At 38.5% G+C, this 21,246-nt stretch overlaps 1 protein-coding gene across 3 annotated transcripts in view; it reads left to right on the forward strand.

Annotated features, from left to right (window-relative positions):
* Window positions 1–19,953, forward strand: part of LOC136343986 (paired box protein Pax-6-like) — a 52,653-nt gene extending 32,700 nt beyond the window's left edge. For 2 of the 3 annotated variants that reach the window (XM_066291013.1, XM_066291010.1), the window contains 5 exons: window positions 1,508–1,777; window positions 10,565–10,705; window positions 14,532–14,871; window positions 14,928–15,060; window positions 16,689–19,953. In XM_066291013.1, the coding sequence (XP_066147110.1) occupies window positions 1,508–1,777; window positions 10,565–10,705; window positions 14,532–14,871; window positions 14,928–15,060; window positions 16,689–17,144 (1,340 nt within the window). In that variant the 3' untranslated portion in view covers window positions 17,145–19,953. The remainder of the gene's footprint in view (window positions 1–1,507; window positions 1,778–10,564; window positions 10,706–14,531; window positions 14,872–14,927; window positions 15,061–16,688) is intronic. The other variant, XM_066291014.1, reaches the window with a different exon arrangement.
* Window positions 19,954–21,246: the final 1,293 nt, after the last annotated feature.

The raw sequence follows: 21,246 nt of genomic DNA on the forward strand, positions 1-21,246 counted from the left end.
CTCTATGGCAGTGCTGGGGCTTTTCGGAGTACATTTTTGAATGATTTTATTGAGAAAACGCTAATTGGACAGAACGTTGGGTATGCAAAAAACACTATAAATCAGAAGATATACGTGACGAGATCGGGAACTGGCGTTCACCTGGATTGGATATTTAGATCGAAAGCGATTTGTCAAAAGCTTTTTCGAATTCGAATTGTGTCACTTTTTGTACCTAGAATTACGAGTAACCGACATCAATTATCAAGATTTACCGGTTTTTAGCGGCAATTCAATGTTGCAGTAGCATAAATTTCCATCAGTGGCGTAGAGTGCTGAAGTTTACGGCGGCTAACAAGGTTTAGAGCCGCAATCATTAAAGGGTTCTTGATTGGCTCAGGAATTACGCCACTGCCTCAAAGTCATCCTAGCCATTAATATTTAATATGAACAATCGTATTGCTGTGATTTTCTCAACATTGAAATGTAGAAAAAGCAAATTAATTAGCATCGTTAATTGATTTATTTACGTCCAATTTCGAGTACCGGGTGCATTGCGAAGCGACGCGCGTACCGGCAGAGGTATTTTATGATCGTTTAATTGCCTTCGACATAAGTTATTATGAAGAAATCCGCGCTGATTCCAATAGATTTTTCCAGGGAAAAAAGACGTATATCGACTTACGATGATTGCGAGGAAGCGGTCTTTGTGCCTCGGAATAGTGTAACTGTAAACAGAAATTTATCCTTGCAAAAAAAAGCTTTTAAAAAATAAATAAACTGATTTCCAAAGGTATTAGCGAAGTACTGTCCGAAAGAAGTAGTCGAATTCTTTGCGTTTCTTCTTGCATGATTAGTAGGAATTTAAAAACATTTCATGGTAGTCCAAAGTGCTCAGGTAGGGTTTCATCCGCATCAATATTCAGCTGGACTGCTTGCCGCGCAGGCACTACTCACGACGGTTTAACATGTATGTTAATCGCTCATTAATATATTTGTCATATACAACTAAAAATAAATTATAACAAATTTTCAGAATTTTTAATCATCTGTCCGAATTTGCGCTTTTATCCAAAAATGAAAAGCTCTTTATACATATAAACATTGTTAAATTGAGCATTAATGAAAACTCGTATATTAATGAATTGAAATATTTTGTACATTTACATAAAAGAAACTCATTGTTAATTATTTAGATAGTAATTCTTGTCATTTCACCAGTTATGATTGTGGTGAATAGTCACATTCAACAAGGTAACAGTCGCGCAACTGTTGTACAACTGTTTCGAGTTCTGAGCAAAAATAACTCCAGTTCCCAACTAAATGTAGTTGAAGGATAGCATGTCATTCAGCAGAAATTGCAACTGTTGCACAAATGTTAACTCTGCTGAACAGAGCCAGTGTTTTGTAGACAATCAGATTTGCTTTCTGTCGACTTTCTCAATTTTCCAAGCAAGCACAAAGACCGGTTTATGCAGACTTCAAAATACTATTTAATCAACACGCATTGATATACTTTTTATTTTAGTCGCTTCTTCGGCATCAATTCCCCCTCAAAATTCCGGCCCCACTTCGGCAAATTCCGGTCATCCCACTGTTTCCCCATCGATACAAACTTCCCTGGGATCAGCAGCTTTGAGGGAACTTTACGGCGGCTCCGGACCTGTCCCGCCAGGCCACCCTTTGGCGTCCCTAGTGTCTCAGCAGCGCTTCCTGGAGTTGTCCAGATTCGGACTGAGGCACTACGACTTGGCTCAGCATATGTTGACGCAACAAGGTGCTGTAACGAAATTGTTAGGTGAGTTGATATAATGTATAGTATAATTTTATTATTATTGCACAAAAAGTAGTATAATATAGATGTTTTCTGCCGATATTGACATTCATATAGGTTGAATTATTAATGAAAATTAGGGTAAAAAATTCAACGAAAATTTTAGTTCTTGGCTTCTTGATTATGGAATATTTTCGCCTGGAAACTAAATTATGCAAAATAAAAAAAAAACATGATTTCGAAGACTGAAGAAACCACCGATCTTAGGGGAGTGGAGACGAAGGAAAAGTCTTTCTAGGAGTCTTGAAAATTCTCTCTGAAAAGAATATGAGATCATACCCTTGTACAAGAGTGCAGTAGTAGAGAGGAATGTCGAGAGTTCGAGACACATTTGGCCAATTATCGGTATCATATAGAGTTCTATAGAAATAGCTTTTTTCCAACATTTCGTTATGATGTGCACTCTAAGTATCATCTTTATTCTTGCTCTTATTATGAGTGCTTGCAGTTGATCTATGAGTGCTCGTCTATGAGGAAGAGACTCATAGGAAGTAAGCGAAATCTGCAGATGAATCCAAAAAATAAAAATTGAACACTCCTTCTTTGCCATCTTTTTTGTATTGAGTTGGTCTCGAATTAATGATATTATCCGTTAAGAGATGAAAAGTTTTGAAATCAAGCGTCAGAATGCGGCCAATTTGAGATTTTGTCTTGGGTCTTTTTTCTCTCTCCCCCCCTTATATTTCGATTGCTTAAAATGTAAAAAAAAAATTCAATGAATGAATTTTGAATTTCACTCCAGCTTTGAACCCATCGAATAATCTGGTGGTTTGAGGTTTACCAAAACATTAAATAACTTTTTTACTGAGCTGAAGCCTATTAAGGAGTACTTGGACAGGGTGTTTCACGTATTGGCGGGAAGTAGATGTTTTTAGACGAATTTGGTAAATATATGTATGCACATAATCGTGGATTCAAGACGGTACTGGTGCAGGTTGTGACATCACTAATACATTGCCTCTCTTTTGAATGATACCACCTTTCGCCCATTGTTATCCTCCACGCACTATCATGCCTATCTCCTTGAAGCTCGATAAGTGGAAGTTAATTAGATTCAAAATTAAATGTCTAATCCGAGTTCTTTCGACAACAAAAGGTCCAGTTCACATATATTTAAAATCGAAACAAAATTGCTTTTTTTATCCGTTTTAATAGCTAAAACATAATTCAAATTCTTACAGCTTATTTTGAGCTAAATTTGTAATTATTACTTAACCATTCTGAATTTTTTTCCTGTTTTTGCAATTAAATTTTCGTGCCTCGAAATATTCCTCCAAAACTCCATTAAATTACTCCTAAAGCAACCGTGCAGAGTTAACGAGACTACCAGAACGTAGGTAATTGGTAAATAATACCAGAGAGAACCAGTGAAGATTAAGTTTCTTGGTAGGGACAAACGGACAGGCCTTTTTTTATAAAATTTGTCACGCTAACCATAAAAGAACCTGTTAGTGGGAACGACCGAAATGTGAATGACACTATTACTTATAGTTTAATTATGTATGTTTCAAACTAAAGTATGTGTTTGAACCAATCGCAGCAATTGTATCGTTGTCTTGAAACTATCGAACCAGTGGATCAGGCATAATGTCTCAAAAAATTATTATTTATGGTTATTTTTATTGGGGTTGTGCTCTAGACTTACAAAGTGTGACAAAAATGCACGTCTCGTTCAGATTGCCACGAATAATCTTGGGAACATATAAATTGAATTGTATTAAATGGGTTTGGTTTTTGTACACTGTCTAACTACGCATAGACGAGGAAAAACTGGCAAATATTTCCATCGCTGATTCACCGTTACAGTAAATTTGGTTAAATTTCACGAAATTCTGTGAAACCATTGGTCCTTTCTTGGAATCAGCATGACAAAAAAAATCACCCTTGGCTCGGACAATAAAAATCAGTCAAAGAGTGATTTGTTTCTGATTTGGTATTAAGTACTGTCCATTAAAGTCACTGGTGGTACCGCGTCGGCATTTCTGTTTGTGTGTTCTGCGCCTTTTACAGAAAATTTCTCGACTCCAATCCTGCATATTGAGTACCATCAAAAGGTTTTTTTCGGGGCCCGCACCGTTCGGCACCTGCGCCATTTCGGCTCGTCCCCGGAGACTTATAAACCATAATGCCCATTTCTAGAAATGCAAATTTTTTGCCACTTGGTCCACCAGGAGAACGATTAAGGGGAAAACCTGTGCTGACTTATTCAAAAGGGGGTACCTGCCGACATGTAAACGCGCCTTTCATGACAATAATTGGAGAGATTGTTGGCTGCCCAAGTCACTCTTTTGTCGCGTGAGAGCCACAACAAAGATCGCATGTTGGTCAATTTTTATAAATGTGTTTGTCCAATGTGGTGGACGACATGGGCAATTTATTACCCTCTTCAAGGCAAATATAAGTGTCGGAGAGTTTTTCATGCGTAATGAGGTTGGTTCGATTCGCAGTGTTTCCAATTCCTTTCATTCGTTCTTGAACGATCACTAAAAAGATAAACTGAACACTAGAAGCGCTCCACATGTTCGACTCGAGAACAAACAACGGAAATAAAAGGTAAATCGTTCAAAACGGGAACGTAATCGTCATAACAACCGGCAATTATTTGTAATATTTCATATTTTAGATCGGGGAAAGAGATCTCAGCGGCAGTTTTGCATTTTTAGGCACCACTGACTGCGCTACCTCTTTGTTTGATTATCTTTTGGAAGGATGAATTATTGCCCACGAATTCGTTACCGTTTTTCACCTCCTGCCAACCATATATCAACCGTATTATTAAGTGGCCCCAGTACAAATTCAAACTCTTCTTTCAGATTTTTTCCATTTCCGGAAAGAAAGAACCTATTTCAGGGATAGCCCTCAGGTTAGGTTCCAGTCCTGTCTCTTATTAACATCAAACATATGACGAGATTTTAATCTCCGGATTGATGGCTGCAGGCCCAACAATAACATAATAACTTCTGAATGAAGATTAAACAGTGATCACAGTGCGACCATCCAGGGCGTGAAGAAGGAGCCTGCGGAGAAGTTCCATAACATACCCATTTAGAAGGTCGTGTCGGAAGTCTCTAGAATAGATATTCTCTTTTAGGAAGTTGCCTCCGAGATTAATTCTGAAGAAGTTTCCTTCTAGAATTTCGCATGTTTCATTTTCACTCCAAGAAGAAGTTCCCAACTCCTTAGACATGAAAGAAAAGATTTCTTTTAGGAAATTCCTTTTCAAACCCCTAGAAGAAAAATTTTCCTCTAAAGAACTTGTTTTCCTTTATCGTAAAGAGGTTGTCCACTGAAAGAAGGCTGCCATTATCAATAGGAGGAAAATTTTTCTGTAGGAGCAAGTTTTCATATTCTCTAGAAAGCAAATTCTTCTCTGTGGTTTTCAAATCAAATTGCAAAGTTCCTGGAAGAAGCTTTCCTTCTAGAAGGATTGCTTATGTTCCTTTTCCACTCTAGAAGGAAAAAAATCTCCTCTAGAAGGTTATTTTCCAAGCCCCCTTAAACAGAATTTTCCTTTAGAACAACTATTTGGTAAATTTTCAGTTCTCCACTATTCTCCTCAAGAAAAAAGCTTCCACGTCTTGTAGAAGTAATTTTTTTCTATAGAAGGAAATTCCCATTGTCGAAAGTAATCGACACTCTACATGTGTTATTTCAAAGGAATGTTAAGTTGACCTTCGAAGCGCACGACTTTTTCTTGATTTCAGATAGATAGAGAAAGGGTGCAAGTGCAAAACACATCTACTACCAATCTATACCAGAAACCGTACACTGGTAAATTCTGTTCTAACTGGGTTCTTTAAGTGAAATCTGAAAAAAATAATCCATGTGTCCGTTACTAGCACAGCTGCCAGTTCTTGCATTATTCAGCAATCTTAAGCGATCGACGTCGATATTATTTCAGGAACTCCATAAATTTCCTCCGCCTTCAATCGCCCTCCCTGAATCATTGATCTTCCGGGCCCGATAACTCCGAGCAAGGTGCAACTAAAACGTATTCATCAAAAACATTTTTTTAGCAAAATGTGGAAGGTGATGATTTTTTATATTATGTGCAGGCAGCATTAAATTTTGCCACAAAAACTTTCTGCATTAAATCAATAGCGTAACACGGCAGGATTCCCCAAATTATTTTTGAAGTAACTTTGACAAGGCAGGTTTGGGGACACGGTTGTCTTAAAGGTGTGACAGTAACGCCCCAATCTAAAATTGAATAAAACGCGTTATTGTTATTGTGATTAAAATTTTGGTGAACGCTCCACACATGTCGCACATATAGTCGGTTCTGATGTGTTATGCCTACCGGGAGGCGGATAGAAGAAATTTACTTAACCTAACTCGTATAAGTCGTCCGATTTGCTTAAGCGCATTAAGTCAAAATTGAAGGCTGTTAAGGTAATTGAGCGTAGACATTGAAATAATGCAAAATCGCCAATTTCCTTTTAGTAGTTTTAATGGTCTGGTATTATATTTGCGGATTACCCATGGCTGATAATTGGTTCCATTGTTCCCGGCATAATCGCACGTCATTCTATCGGGTGGTGGAGGAAAAGGCCTAAAACAAAACACATTGTCTAATGCCGGAGCTGGAGCACAAAGGTAAACCCAACCACTCGATACTAGACACAAATCATAATTATGGCGCAGTCGTAGCAGACAGAAATTATAGACAAAACGTGGAGCGCCTTTAAATAAATAATAATCCTCGGTAGCATTTTAATGTGATACGATAATTTTAGTTATTTGCAGGCAGGCACGGCGGCCATTTTGTTAGTGCGGCGTCGCTCGCATGACGCCCAGACCTTGAAGTTGAAGGCCTTATAATCGAGCCACGGTTGTTTAACCATTGCCCATAACGTATGGGGGGCAGTTTCACACTTAACCGACTATTGATCCAACAATTACCTTTGTATTGTTGTTCTAATACCACTATGACAACAAGGAGAAAGAGTTTAATCAACAGGCAAAATTAAGCGAACAGCGTTATAGGAAATTTAAAACCTCGGCGCGCCTTCTGGTGGTCAAAATGTAAGGAGATGTCGTAAAATGTGGTGCATCATGTCAGGTTATGTCTTGTTGACATATCGAATTAATAACTGACATAACCAACGTCTACAACTGACAGCATTCAGAAGTTTAGTTTGATGAGGGACGCACACAAGACGAAACGTTGGATTAAAAATTTTATAAACGGCATTTTCATTTCAGAGACGTGAAGAAGTTGTAGTAATGAAGATGTAAACTAATGCTTTGATCCTCAGGTTCTTGAGGGTCTCCTTTTTTATTATTATTATTTTAATTTTAGTTACGATTGAGATCATTTCTGTTTAGAAAAATGTTACCTTGATGTTAAGTACATATTACAATGAAAATTACTATTCGCGAATGAAATATAGTTCATTGTTTAGAGACAAAAAGCTCACCGATAAGTGATTGTTATAAATTTTAAGTGACGGCAATAGCTAATAACCCAATGACGCAGGCTCCGAAGTTCACATAACTTCTAACTCGCAAAGTTTCCATAGAACTCTACAGTTTTGGCCACCCTGTATATGTGACTTGAATCTGTCAGCATGTGAGAAAATATTATTGATGGATTTTATTGCCTTTGACGTCAATGTGTTGGCTTCGTAACCATGGAAATCCAGCTCTGAATTTTAAATATCTAAACAGTTTCGTTTAATATTAAAATATCGAAATATGTATACTGGGTGTTTTAACGGAAGTTTCGCACAACTGGTACAACTGTGTAATATAAGGAAAACTTCTATTAAACAGATTTGCGAATACTATGATAGTGATTTGCCATACGAGGTGTCTCTGAACATAGTGCTATAAAGTTAATCGCGTAATCTAGGTCTCAAAATATGATAAAATCTTCATATAAAAATATATCGAAAGGTGCTTTGTTTCGGATATACAGGGTGGGAAAAATTGGTGCCTGGGGATTTTTTTATTCTCATTTTCGCAACGTTTCTGGATAAATTAATGAAATTTTGTACTTTGTTACAACATTTTGTGTATTTTTTTAATCTCTAAATAAATTGCCATTGTTTTTTTAAAGGCGAGTAGTATAGGGGGGGAGTGTTTAAAAAGTAACCAAATTTTTTTCTATTTCACTTCCTTAACGTTTTTATAGGAAAAATATGAAATTTGAAGATTTTTAAATAAAAAAGCGAATGGCATTGAAAGCCGAAATCTCCAACAATTTTCGAGAAAATGGAGATTTACCAAATTGGTGGATACCATGTTTTCGAAAATTAACATCAAATTTAAAAGCCTTTTTTATCGGTTTTACTGTCACCAGCCGTTTGGTGCTGGATGATTTGAAAAATGTGTTTTTATGCATGTAGACCAACCTGGTTCTTCTCCTTCGTTGTGCGATTAACCACGTTTTAACATTAACAAAACCCCGTGGGCCGTTGAAGTATCAGAAAAATCATTCTGGAAGCGCCTTACCGTGCATTTTGTCGTTATCGAGGGCCAGAATAGACCCATAAATCGGTGGTTAATTGTTGGTGAAACGACACGGTCCCGGTTATGAGAATTTATTGGTATAAATCGTAATAAATGATAGGGCCGCGACTTAATCCCGTGATTTCTGGTCGATGCTAATTGGGCATCGGCGATTTTAGATTAATATCTCAGGTTTTTGCGGACGCACACTCTCGATCCAGATCGATTAACAGCTCCTCAGTCAGATAAATCGATGATTAATGGACGGTGTTTTTTCTGCATTTGGGGGTTGGGATTAAAAAGAAAAAACAAAAAAGTCGAGTTATAGACAACAATTATTTAAATCGCGCAAGAGAAAAATTGCGTTCTCGTGTCAATAATAAGCCAAATTGCTGGTTCAGGAATTGCCAACTTCCCGTATAATTAAAGCGACGTCGCAGTGTCACAATAGGCGGACCGAAATGCATACAAATTTCCATGGAAATGCACCATTTTACGGACTAATTTTTTATAATTTAATTTAAATACAGGCCGACACAATAGAAGGTCCATTGTTCGCTTCCATGAAAGTCATAGGCAAACGACGCGGTTCGTGTCGGTTTAACACGGAAAGGTGAAAAGCCACCAGCTTCGTGTCTGGGTTCTGTTTAAATCTGAAAATGTCCCATTTGCTGAACTCCAAGCGAAGCCTTGCTTGCGAATTCACTAACTGCGCCATTTGGTCGTCCATAGGCCACATGGTCATTTAAAAAGCTGATAACACTAATTAGACAGGGCGTTTACAAACGAGGCTACAAATTAAAACACAACGGAACCGACCGGAAGCCGACGTTTCACGACGAACCACTTGCATAATCGGACATAAGTTGTCTCATTAGTTCCTTAACACTGTTATTTATTCTCCCCAGTTTTTAGGCAAAATGTCCTCACGTTTCCATTTACATTGTCAAAAGTTCATCATAAATCATGGGAGAAGCGGCCCGTCAAGAATTAAATTAAACGAAAGCAATTTTTGCGCGAAAATAAAAGCAAAACAATTTCCTTTCCGCGTAAAATTCGAACCCCATTCAAAGGGAAAACTCATATGGGAAATTAGTTTGCGCTCGGTTTTTGTGTGGTTGGTTTTTCAATGGTTTAGGAATCGATGAACTTTAGGTTTCGATCGGTGGATTGGCTAAACAATAGGAGGGCTGTTGCTGGTTTATAAGCTTAGCAAAATGTCTGATCTATTTAAAATCAAAGAGAGATTCCCGGAATTTGGCCTGCTCATTTAATGGAATCGGACAACGGAAGGCAGCCACATTTGAAACCCTCTTTAGTCTAAGATCAACTTGGAATATCGAGGCTGCTCCCTATTCCTTCGTGGTAACAATCCCACAGAAATGTATGAGTCTCAGCTTTCGGGCAAGAGTGCCGGGGAAGCCCATTTTCTGCCATTTTCCAAACTTCGAACGCCGATATCTCAGGAACGTGAGAAGCTAAAAATAACTCAAATTAATCGTCTCCAAGTGCTTTTTATCGCCACACAAACCGTTTAGTAAAATCTATTTTAGTTCCTGGAACACGGGGTTGCTTTGGTACCTGTTTTCTGTGATTTAGTGTCGAAAACGGAAGTTGCGAAAAACGTTTTTCGAAGGCTCCAAGATCGCAATGGAGATGTTCACCGAACCCATGGCGTTTCATTAAACCGAAAAACTGTATTGTAAAACTTACGTGGTTTTGCAATGCGCGCTTTCAGCCATTTTGTTCGGAGGAATTTAATAGAGGAAACCTCCTATATAGCTTCGAGACTCCCAAAAATCGAAATAAATATATTTCGTGGTGAAAGTATTCCGAAAAAGAGCCGATCGAACTGATGAGACTAAAAATTCTCTAACTCTTCTGTCTAACCGCAAAACGTTTGACCTTCTAGAGGAGATCATGCGTGCTTTTACACATGAGTTTTATCCCAGAGGAGCTTTTAAGGGCAAGACCGGTTCGAACCTCTCTCTGTGAACTGACTATTTTTGAAACTTCTCATAGTAAGTTAGTGCAATGTTAAAACAAACGAGATATATAAAGCAAACATCGCAACTATACAAAGCACACGCCCAGAGATGGGCAGAAAAGTAGCCCATCATCGCAGCATCATTTGTCAAGATCTCGGGAGATTGAATACGGTCGTTTAGTCACGGAGACGTCACCAGCAAGAATTCTATTAGGCGCGTGAAACTTTTCAGGCTTTTTTTCTTAATCGAAATTCGGTTAATTGCCTCCCGATTCTCTTCCATTCTCAGAAGAAACTTCGTTTGGTTTCAGGTACCTTGAGACCTCCCGGTCTTATTGGAGGCAGCAAACCCAAAGTTGCGACTCCTGCGGTCGTTTCCAAGATTGAGCAGTACAAGAGGGAGAATCCGACCATCTTCGCCTGGGAAATCCGGGAAAGGCTCATATCCGAGGGTAAGTCTCGTTTACTTGTGGAGTAACTGACTTCATCAGCAATCAATGCAAAAATTCACAAACAATATCTCGTTTCGCCCCTATAGACGACCGGCCGCATATGAAGCATCCATAAATCGTTGCTTCTCGTAATTATGAAGACTTCATGGTAATAAATATACGTTTTCAATCATCTGAAAGACTGCCCATGAGTTGATGGCGATGCATATATCTCTGTAATTCGACCGATTTGTTATCTCTTTCGTAACAATATGTTCGGGATCGTGACGGGAAATGACGAATTGCGCATATTGATTATTGAAATCAAACATCGTCAAAGTGTGAAAGGCGAGAATTGTTGGAGTTTATCTACAAGCGTTTGTTATGAAAGACACTCACTTAAAACTTTATGAGAACCTTGGAAGAAGGAAACTTTATTGTCCTTGATATCGTTACGTTGGCTGTGTAATCATGGAAACCTGTCAGCTCTCTCCTTGGGCTAAGGCGACCAAATTGAGAACCTTTATGCTACGAATAATTCAAACGACCGCTTATAAAGATTTCCAATTATGGAGATCATCAATGTAGAATTTATTACATCCGGTAGAATGCAGGTTGTTTCCAGTTCAACTGTGCTCGTTCAGAGTAGAATTTGCTAATAAAAATCATGTTTAGCAGTGACTTTTTCCCTCATTCACTAACTGAACCTCGAGGTGGTTCTTGCTCGCCGCCCCAACGGGAGAGCGATGTTGGTTTTCGCAGAAATTCTTCACATTCATTTTGGACGACTTGCGGAGATAGTTAATGAAGGGAAATTTAAATATTCGCTCAGTTTTTTTCACCGATGGAGGGTGCCTCAGATGCGACTTTTGGCACTTAGCCGCATACTAAATAAATAGCCCTCTTAAATACCCTTGATAATGCCCCTTGCACGTAGGAAACTTCGTTTTCACGTAACGCCATCATCAATTTTTACATAAGGCTTATTCAGGCTGCAAATCATGCGCATGTTCTTATAGAAACTCATCACCAACTACGAGGTTCTCTCAACGTGTGCGTCGGAATTATCAACGATCATTTCATGGGACTTTGCATCCCTTCATAAAAACTTGATGGCAAACGGGACCAAAAGTTTTTTAAGAAGGATCTTGCTGAACATTTAGAATATGTCGATTCGGAGACCGGATAAAAATGCGGCTCGTGCACGACAGTGTACCGTCACAATTTGGTATAGTGGCGCGTCCATTTCTGGACGACCACGACTCTAATCGGTCAATAGGACGAACAGGCCGCATGCACGGCCTCCGAGATCACCCGATACGAATTCTTTATATATTTTTTGTGGCCGTTAATGTCGCTACTCTGTTAAGAGATAGTCCAAAATGAAGAAGGTCTACGACGCAGGACATTTGAGTCATGTGTTATTTTGTTAGCTGTTATTTGACACCCGTTATTTTTATTAACACCCTGTAGTAAGACGATGGCTTTCATGTGACGTGACATTTATAAGATTTTTGCACATATCAGGTTTTATTGTTGTCTTGGGAGTTCGGTATTGAACGTGTCTTGCTCGAACAATTACGATTTGCGGTATAACATGTTTAAAGTACGCTGCGGCTAATTTTACGTTTTGGAACCTTCTGCGTGTGAACAGAGACACATAGCACGTAAAAAATAACCGCAAAATATTTCGAAACATCGACGAAATGACAATGGTTAAGTTGTTCGGTTATTGTTAGGGATGCCTAACTCTGTCATGGCGTGTCGGACTGTTGCCCGTTTCACCGCAAACGAACCCTAATTATGGTCCTCTCGGTCAAGAAGGGAAACAAACCGCTTTTAAATGTGGGATGTCCCCTTGGTTAGGTGTCAGTGGCGTAGAATATGGTCTAGGAACTTTGTGTCGGGGCCACGCCCTTCCATGCACGTACCTATGCGATTATTATGCCTTGTCGAAGTTATCGGAACCAAGATCTACACGCACGGAACCATGTAAGTGAAGTGAAAAGGCGGCGTTTCTATTTCTCTGAAACTAATTTTTCCGTAATTACCGGACAGTTTCTCCAGGCGAAAACGTTCTGTATTTTTTTTGTTTTTTTTTTTTTAATTTATTTGGAACTGAGGTGTCTCTACACGCAACCCGCTACAATTAAATAAAACGAGACGATGAGGTTATTCTGACTTTGTCTATCTCCCGGTTAGAACCTCATATCGCATGACAGCGAAGATATTAAATATTGATACCCGGCAATAAATATGAGCGAGACAAAAAACGCGAAGCAATTACAAAAACGGGTATTTGTACTTACATATATCCAGGTAATTGAGACCAATTTATTTAATTGATCTCGTTCCGAATGGGTATTTCTACGTTTGTAAATAATTTTCTGCATTTTATTGCGCGTTTATGCCAGTTAAATTAATTTTTATCGACGAATTATGTTAATTCTTTCTCGTAAATTAACGCCGAGAAAATGGATTTTGTAACGTAAACAAAGCGCATTTTGGTACGCATCGGTATTTTTGGTATACAGGGTGCTCGCTTTGGAAACCACTTGTTGGAGAAAGAAAGTTCGGAATAAGGAGCAGGACATACTCGACGTAAAGCGAGCGTGGAGGCGGAGCCCTGAGGATTAGATCCTTAGGGGCACTTTTCGCTTCCCAAGTTACCCGTTTTCACTCCACTTGGGCCCTTTTTCTCTCCACAAATGTCTCACCTCTTCATGAACGAGCGCATCATATCCCATTCAATCGTGGGAAATTGCTCTTGGAGGAGGAAAACGGCTCCGAAAACGCTGACGTTCCCCCTCCTCTCACCATAAACTCTAAAAATGTTCATTTCTTTACGATAAATTACTTTCACGTCACGTCATTTTTTCTTCCTCTCCATTTGATATAATTTTTAAATATTATTTAAAAAAATAGCGTCCATCCCCCATCTTGAACGACACCATCTAAGACTCTTAAGCTTATATCAAAAAATAGTATTTTTCATGCTGTTGCATCCACATACTTATTATATAATATACGGAGAGCATCAATCCCTCACAATACGTCGAAAGTGAAGCTTCTCAGCGGGCTGAGAGAACTTCGCAAAAGGTCGAAACGATTTTCCACCGTCGATTAATCAAATAATGCTCATGCGCAGTTGCTACACTAAGAGAATTTGTGAACGCCGATGCTCAGCTGTTCAGGTTAGTTCGTGTCAGGCTTCATATTTGTTAGCTACAGCTCGGTGTATACAACACATAAGATAAAATCAGAAATAATATAAAAATAAAATTAAAATCATTTCAGCGTGTCGTATATAACCTATCCACAACTATCAAAAACCTTTTTTTTATTTTTAAGTTTTATTCAATTTTATTTATTGTAGGTAAATCATCGATATTCAAGAAAACGAGTGACACCGTCGAATTCTACCTAACGTAACAATCTAGATAACATTTTTTAATTTTTTAGAAATTGAATAGGGAAGCGAATTCGAAAACGTCACGTATCAGTGTCAGTTTGAAAAAAATGGACAACGTTCGCAAAAACCGCTATTCTCCTATCTGCATTGATAAGCTATATACCCGGAAAAAACATCCAAAATGGGCCACTCTATACCCTAATGAGGCTCGTAAATGATTTTTGTCACTTAATTTTTAAATCTCCTGCATAGCTGAAAGTGCATACACTCATCCACATTTTACTCGATTCTAAATTAGAAGCCCTATACAGTTTGAAGCTCACTGATTTAACGCATTATACACGTTTAAACGGATTTGCAAACCCATATAAATTGGATTTCCCCCGTTTCGCCTTACATATCAGGGTCAAACTAATTTTTCTATAAAAATTTCAGGCGTGTGCACGAACGCCACTGCTCCCTCAGTGAGTAGCATCAACCGAATCCTCAGGAATAGAGCTGCAGAACGGGCTGCTGCAGAATTCGCCCGCGCGGCGGGATATGGACTGTACCCTCCTCATCCATACGCCACTGCGGCTTTTCCTTGGCACTCGCCCTTATGGCCCAACGGGCCTTTGGGGTTGCAACCTCCGGGTGCTAACAATCCTGCGGTGATGGGGGGCAGTCCCTCCTCCAGCGGGTCCCCTCACCAAGATCACAGCCTGTTAAACTCCCCTCCTGGTGGCTTTGACAAGGACGATTCTAGTCTGGATAGTTCTGAGCAGCCTAAGTTTAGGTAAATGATACAATTTGTGGGTTATGGAAGTTTGATGATTTACTAATTTTTTTAAGGAGGAATAGGACTACTTTCAGTCCGGACCAGCTGGAAGAGTTGGAGAAGGAATTCGAGAAAAGCCACTATCCGTGTGTTTCAACAAGGGAGCGACTGGCATCCAAGACTTCCTTGTCAGAGGCGCGTGTGCAGGTAATGTTAATTAATCCAATTAATTATCGGGCTTTTTGCGTAAACAGGATATCAAATTGTATCATAGTTCTAACGCTAACTCATTCACAATTTGTTCCGATAACAATTCACAATGGGTTTTCGGCGTTTGAAAAACTTTGGCAAGCATTATTAGTTCATCTTGGAAATTAACCGGCTGAAAATCGACTCATTGTCTGATTAATTGTGTTGAGCCAGGACCGGACTCGCTAATTAGTGATCAGGAATAATTTAATGTTCAGATGTCTTTGGGATTATCTTTGATATTGATTGTATCAGATTCCCAACTTAAGAGTTGATGTTAATTACTGATTCAATTCCATGTAAAAATTGTAAGAATTTTACAAAGGACTTACGATTAAGATCATACGATAACTTGAATTTTGCCATAATAATAGTAAATAAGCATGTGCAGTCGTTCATTGTCGTTTTATTTCAATTTTTTGGAAAAAAATTAGTGACGCATAAGGGATAAAACAGATTTAGGAAAGTGAAGTAAACAATAGTTATTGTCCTAACACGTGCGGAAACTGATGGCCGAATGACCGGAAGTGAAGGCCAGGCAGGCAGTTGAGGGCGGGAAAGACACTTTCCACGTGAGTTACGAACAATATTATGTATTTCTAATACCGGAAAGAAATAACAACGCTTCTTTATTTGTTTACTAAAGAGGAAGGAAACAGCTTGATAAGTGTAAGAAACAAAAAATAAGGCAAAATTGATACTAAAAAAAATATAACACGAGTACGGGAAAAATCTTTTCCGCACTATGATGATTTACATATACACGCAAATGCGTGCGAGAAAGTACCAATTAAGCACGGTAGCAGAAAAAGTTGTTATTTAATTTACTAGTGCCAACGAACAACTAATGAGCAAAAACAAAATAATCAGCGATGGTATAAACAATAAACATGTGTTTTCTGTCGACAGTATAAACCCATGAGTAAATACTAAATTTTTATTGGTCAGATGTAGCCAGTGCTTACCAATTACGTTACGTGAGAGTAGCAGTTCATTGCACAACTTTGTACGGCAAGCTTACGTTAACAACTACCGCGATCTATAAAGGTACCCATGTCTTTGTCTAAGTTTACGTTTTATATGGTACGTTAATCATACCTTACGTTCATCTATAATTTTGACCATACTCGGCCACTTGTCTGTGTTACCTATCGCTACACGTCACTTCTTGGAGTGAGAAGTGTATTGAGAAATCCAATGATCAATCCCAGTAGATAAAATACAACAAATGCGCATAAATCTGACCATTAAAGTTGATATAATGAGGTTATCATTTATTTGTTACTTGGTTGTTTGGTTCGATTAACATATACGTGTGTATATTGACGTCATGACTTCTTCCCCGACATTCTCGGTTTGTTTACATTTCGCAGCGCTCCCTTGGTAGTTTTAGTTTCCAAATTACACGTCCAAGTCCCTGGTACTACTGCTGCCACGGCAACATTTAGAACTAAACGATACGATTATATCCTCAATTAGGCCAAATCTAAAGCTCAACCGCAGTATAAACTCCACTCAACATCTGAATGAAACTTATGCAGCGGTCCGTCTCCAACTTCCCGCACTAATCTCACCAATTAACGCAGGTTTGGTTTTCCAACAGACGAGCCAAATGGCGGCGCCACCAGCGCATGAACCTCCTAAAACAGTCCTCTCCGTCGGGGACGCACCCAACAAGCGCGCCCTCGTCGACGCTTTTCGGAACCCGACTGACGCCCTCGCCCCATTACAAAAGTTCCGACCCTGGCTCGCCCCTTACGTCACCCCTAGGGCCCGGGACCGGGCCCCTATTGCTGCAAATGGGCGGCGAAAATAGCGCTTTCAAGGCCCTGGTGCCAGGCTCCTTGTTAGCGCACGAGGGTGCGCGAGGGTTACACGAGTACGAGTCCGAGTCGGACGAGGAGATTAATGTTAACGACGACGAGTCCGATTTCGACGATCGAGGGAGGAAGTCCGAGTCTTCGAGTCCAGTGGATGTAGTGGATTCCAGTCCGAAGGAGAGTCAGCAACCGCTTCAGCTGACCATGCATGACAGAGAGTGAGTGTGTAATAAAAGTTGTAGAGTCTAGTATGGGTGTGTAAGAGTGAAATTTCGTGCGTCCGATAAGAGAGAGATTTCCAATGCAACTAGGGCAGAAAATGGCATTTAACTCGTGAGGGCGAAAGATATTTGCCGTAAGTCATACCAGCATTTTTCTATTACTGCAGAAAATTTAAAAGAGGCTCAATGATTAGGGTGTCAAAAGCTCACTTTGCACACTGATATTCTGTGATTTTCGGTGGACATACAGTGTTCTTATGTATGTGCGGACAATAGGAGAAAGTTATTTAAATTTACAATTTTTTTTAACGGAAGGTGCAGACATAATTTGTAGATGTGTAGACATAAAAATCATTTTAGAATATGTAAATTAACTTCCTTCCTTAAATTTATGCCTGAATTATATATTCCGTTCGATTACTTGATTATTTAGAACGCCAAAAATTCGAAATTTCCTGCAGAAAACCAAATTATGTGGTTAGAATGCAGCTGCGGAATGTCGAAAATTCGAGTTAAAAATTACAAATTTTATGGATTCATTTTGTCTCAAAGTTTTGACACATTCGCTCGGAAAATCAAATTGGGTGATTTTAATTCGGTGAACAAAAAATCAAAACTACCTCAAAAATACCAAATTGGCATTAGAACTGTAGTTTACGTGGTTTTATTTCGTGTTCTAAAAAGTAAAAAAATTCTAAATTCCGGACATAAAATGGATTTTTGCAGGAATGAAAATGTAAACATTTATCAAATTTTAGTGGAAATTAAATCTTTTATGATTGCAGTTCGTGACTTAAACGACGAAATAAAGAAAATGGAAAGCCAAAAAACCGTCAAAAATATTAAATGTGTGCTAAAATGTTTAAATTCTGAACAAAAAAAAAACGAATCCTTGAATATGAATTGTGAGCGTAAAAACGATGAGAAACAAAAAAAAATAATACTAATTCGAACTGTTCAATGTTTTTTGTAATTTTAGGAATCACTCTCACTTTATCAGAATTTAACGAAAATTACATCTACTTGATTTTCTGAGCTTTCAGTTGGGGCCTTTAATTTGTGTAAGTCTGCACAGAAATTTCTTCTGATGAATTCGACATTAAGTATTCAGAACGGTTTTAAAACGTTCCTCAAAGATTCGACCATTTTACCCGCAATTATATAAAATGGTCCACCCTGTATATTTTGATTTTCTTTTTATTTTCACAGCAATCGTAGAAAAATCATGTTTCTGTGTATTTGGATTTGAATGAGATTTTTTTTAGGAATTTCGGACGTATTCCTTAAAATGTTCCTTTTATATTTGAAAAGTCTCACAGCTCGTAAGAATGCCACACTTGCTGTAGATGACGCAATCGATGTGTGATTATGCAATTGGAACCGTACTATCACAAGTGTAAATACTGTAAATTTTGTCTAGATCAAAAGTCCTATAGTTCATCAACATTAAAGGAAAGCATTCTCTTCTTTCCGTGGGTTTCAAATGAATATGTATAAAAATTCAAGTCTTTCTCCATACAATTAAAATGTTTCCAAAATATTGAGTGCACCTTAATGCTTAATTGAAAAGAGTTGCATTTGATTATGATTTTATGATAGTTTGGTTGACATAGACGCCATGCACAGGGTGATCCAAATTCGGTTATGGGATTGGTGGGTTTTCTTTGAATCTGGAAGAGACAAAATCCCTAAAAAACTAAAATGTTTACACGAAGTTTATACTGTAAAAAATCCCTCATGCCCCTTTTTACTCAATTTATCTAAAAACAGTTTAATTGATGATAATACAAAAGGAGAAAATAAATAGAACAAAAATAATTTCAGATTTGATTTCTTTGGCCTTAATCTAATTCGGTCCCCATGTACAAAAATTCATTACAGCTGCCCGATTAAGTGCTGAAAACCTAAATCAAGATAATACGAGGAATAGTGAAACTGGCGCCGAAATTCCACGAATGAGCCCTCTCCGCTCTCCATCCATCCTCTTCCACTCGTGGTAGATGAGGCTCTCTTTTGCCTCCACAAAAGAACCCATCCTCTTTGTGTAAAAGAGTAGTTTAATCCATTCAAAAGTCGGAAATTCCTCCCAGAAGAAAACAGCCGCCTCTAAGTTCCTGTGCTTATAACATATCCACTTTTTGCATATCACTAGGATGCACGAGAATTTTTCGTCTTCTTACTGCTGTAAAGAACTTGCTCTAGAATGTCCGAAGTCGCGGACGGAATTGACATTCCATATGGTCCTGCAAGCAAGAATGTAGATAATTTTTCTCTCACAATTTAGCTTAAGTACTTTAGGGCATAATTTCCATCAATATGTGGAGAAAACCCAAGATTCCATCGAATTTGGACCGATGTGTAGTGATACCAGTCCAGCCATGTTTTCCAAAGAAAAACCTTGTAAAATACTCTTAAAGTGAGGTAAAGCAGCATTGGTCTGCGCCTCTATGTCAACCCTCATAGAGTTTTTTGCTCGATTGCTGGCCTCGAAATGGTGGTTTTTGCTTGATTCATTGATATTTCCCAGCTTCCGGCACTGGTTTCGGGCCGAGCAGCCCAGCAAAAAACCTACAAACCTTTACCGATAGAACTCTATTTATTGCGTGTATACAGTGTAATATTTATTATTATGTATAAAAAGACATTTTTATGCTGTTAAGACGATATTTGTGTAAAAAACTTGGCATTAGGCACGCTAACTTGCAATGCTGGGAAACAAACCTCTTTGGTAACAACTATGAAATTAGTAATTTTACATTGTAAATGAATAGTGATTATTGTTAAGGTCTAAGACTTAAATAAAAGTTACACAAAATCATAATTTGTGTTTTCATGAGTGCGTGCAGATGATGATTCCCATTATATAACCCAGCCTCAAATTGAACCGTGAGCGGGCCACTGAGTCGGTGGCAATCGAGTACTTCTTAGAAGAATTTAAATTAGAACAATTTGCCCAAATCCGACCGAAATTATGTTATTTAAGTTAAATTAAACGCGACCTTTTGTGGTTTCCCAAGAACAAATTGGTCCCGAAAGCCACGGGTGCCACTGCGAGTTTTTTTCTCTCTAGATCGATAATGATTGGTTTTTCGAACACAAATTACATAAAATCCTGTATATCTCGTGACCGGGGAAATAACACTTAAAGACTCGATGGGAATGCAGAGTTAAAGGGTGCAGCTCCAAAGATGTTTATAAGGTATGAGTGCATAAATTTGACACCTTCGGCATGGCCGGTATCGATACGAAACCGATTTCTTTATTTCGAAAAAGACTTTTAGTGCCGAAGATCACCACCACGTTGGCTTATCTTGATCAATAAAATTTATTTTATTCGTGGTTAATGTGCCCACGCTGACAACTCCCCAAGACAATGGCTTCATCAGGCGAGATACCTATCGGCCTTGGGTATTCCACCATTTTTCTGGTTTAATCCGCAGAGTCAAGACTAGTTCACAATGTTGTTAAATGTAAGTTAATGTCATCTGGTAGTATGTGGGAGACTTCTTAACTCTGAATAGGGGCAAATCGGGCCCCATAACATGTCTCCCAGGAACAAAGAATTGCGTTAAAATACACTTGCCTTCTTCAATGTCCAGGACCGTGGCCCGTTTTAGCTTCATTCCAGGGAATGTTCCAATTCCCAACCCTATGTCTGGACCTTGAATTACTAAGAACCAGAGGATTTCTAGTCTGAAAATGCATTGCGCCGGTTTACATCAGAAAGCATATGCAAAAATTGGCCGATAAAAATATCTCAGTTTCCCTCGACTAAAGGTGTCCGGAACGAACCCACTCACAATCATCAAGAAGCTGCTTAAAACCCGTATATATTCCATATTTGAATAAGTCACAAGATTGTTGATAATTAACCTTGTGAATAGGCCTTTAGGCCTGTTTAAATCGATAAAAAATGTCAAAGCGTGTTAATAAATTTTAGATAATTGTCCCATTTACGTCGGTTAACTGGAGGCTTTATTGGGTGAATTAAAAATAGTGATAATTATCTCTTTGTATCGAACAAAATCGTTCGAAAATTCTTTGAAAAATGACCCAGTCAAAATCATTAAACGACGTTTAAAAAAATCATAGACAGTTGAGTC

The sequence above is a fragment of the Euwallacea fornicatus genome, chromosome 16 (genome assembly GCF_040115645.1).
Source record: "Euwallacea fornicatus isolate EFF26 chromosome 16, ASM4011564v1, whole genome shotgun sequence".
Classification (NCBI taxonomy): Eukaryota; Metazoa; Arthropoda; class Insecta; order Coleoptera; family Curculionidae; genus Euwallacea; species Euwallacea fornicatus.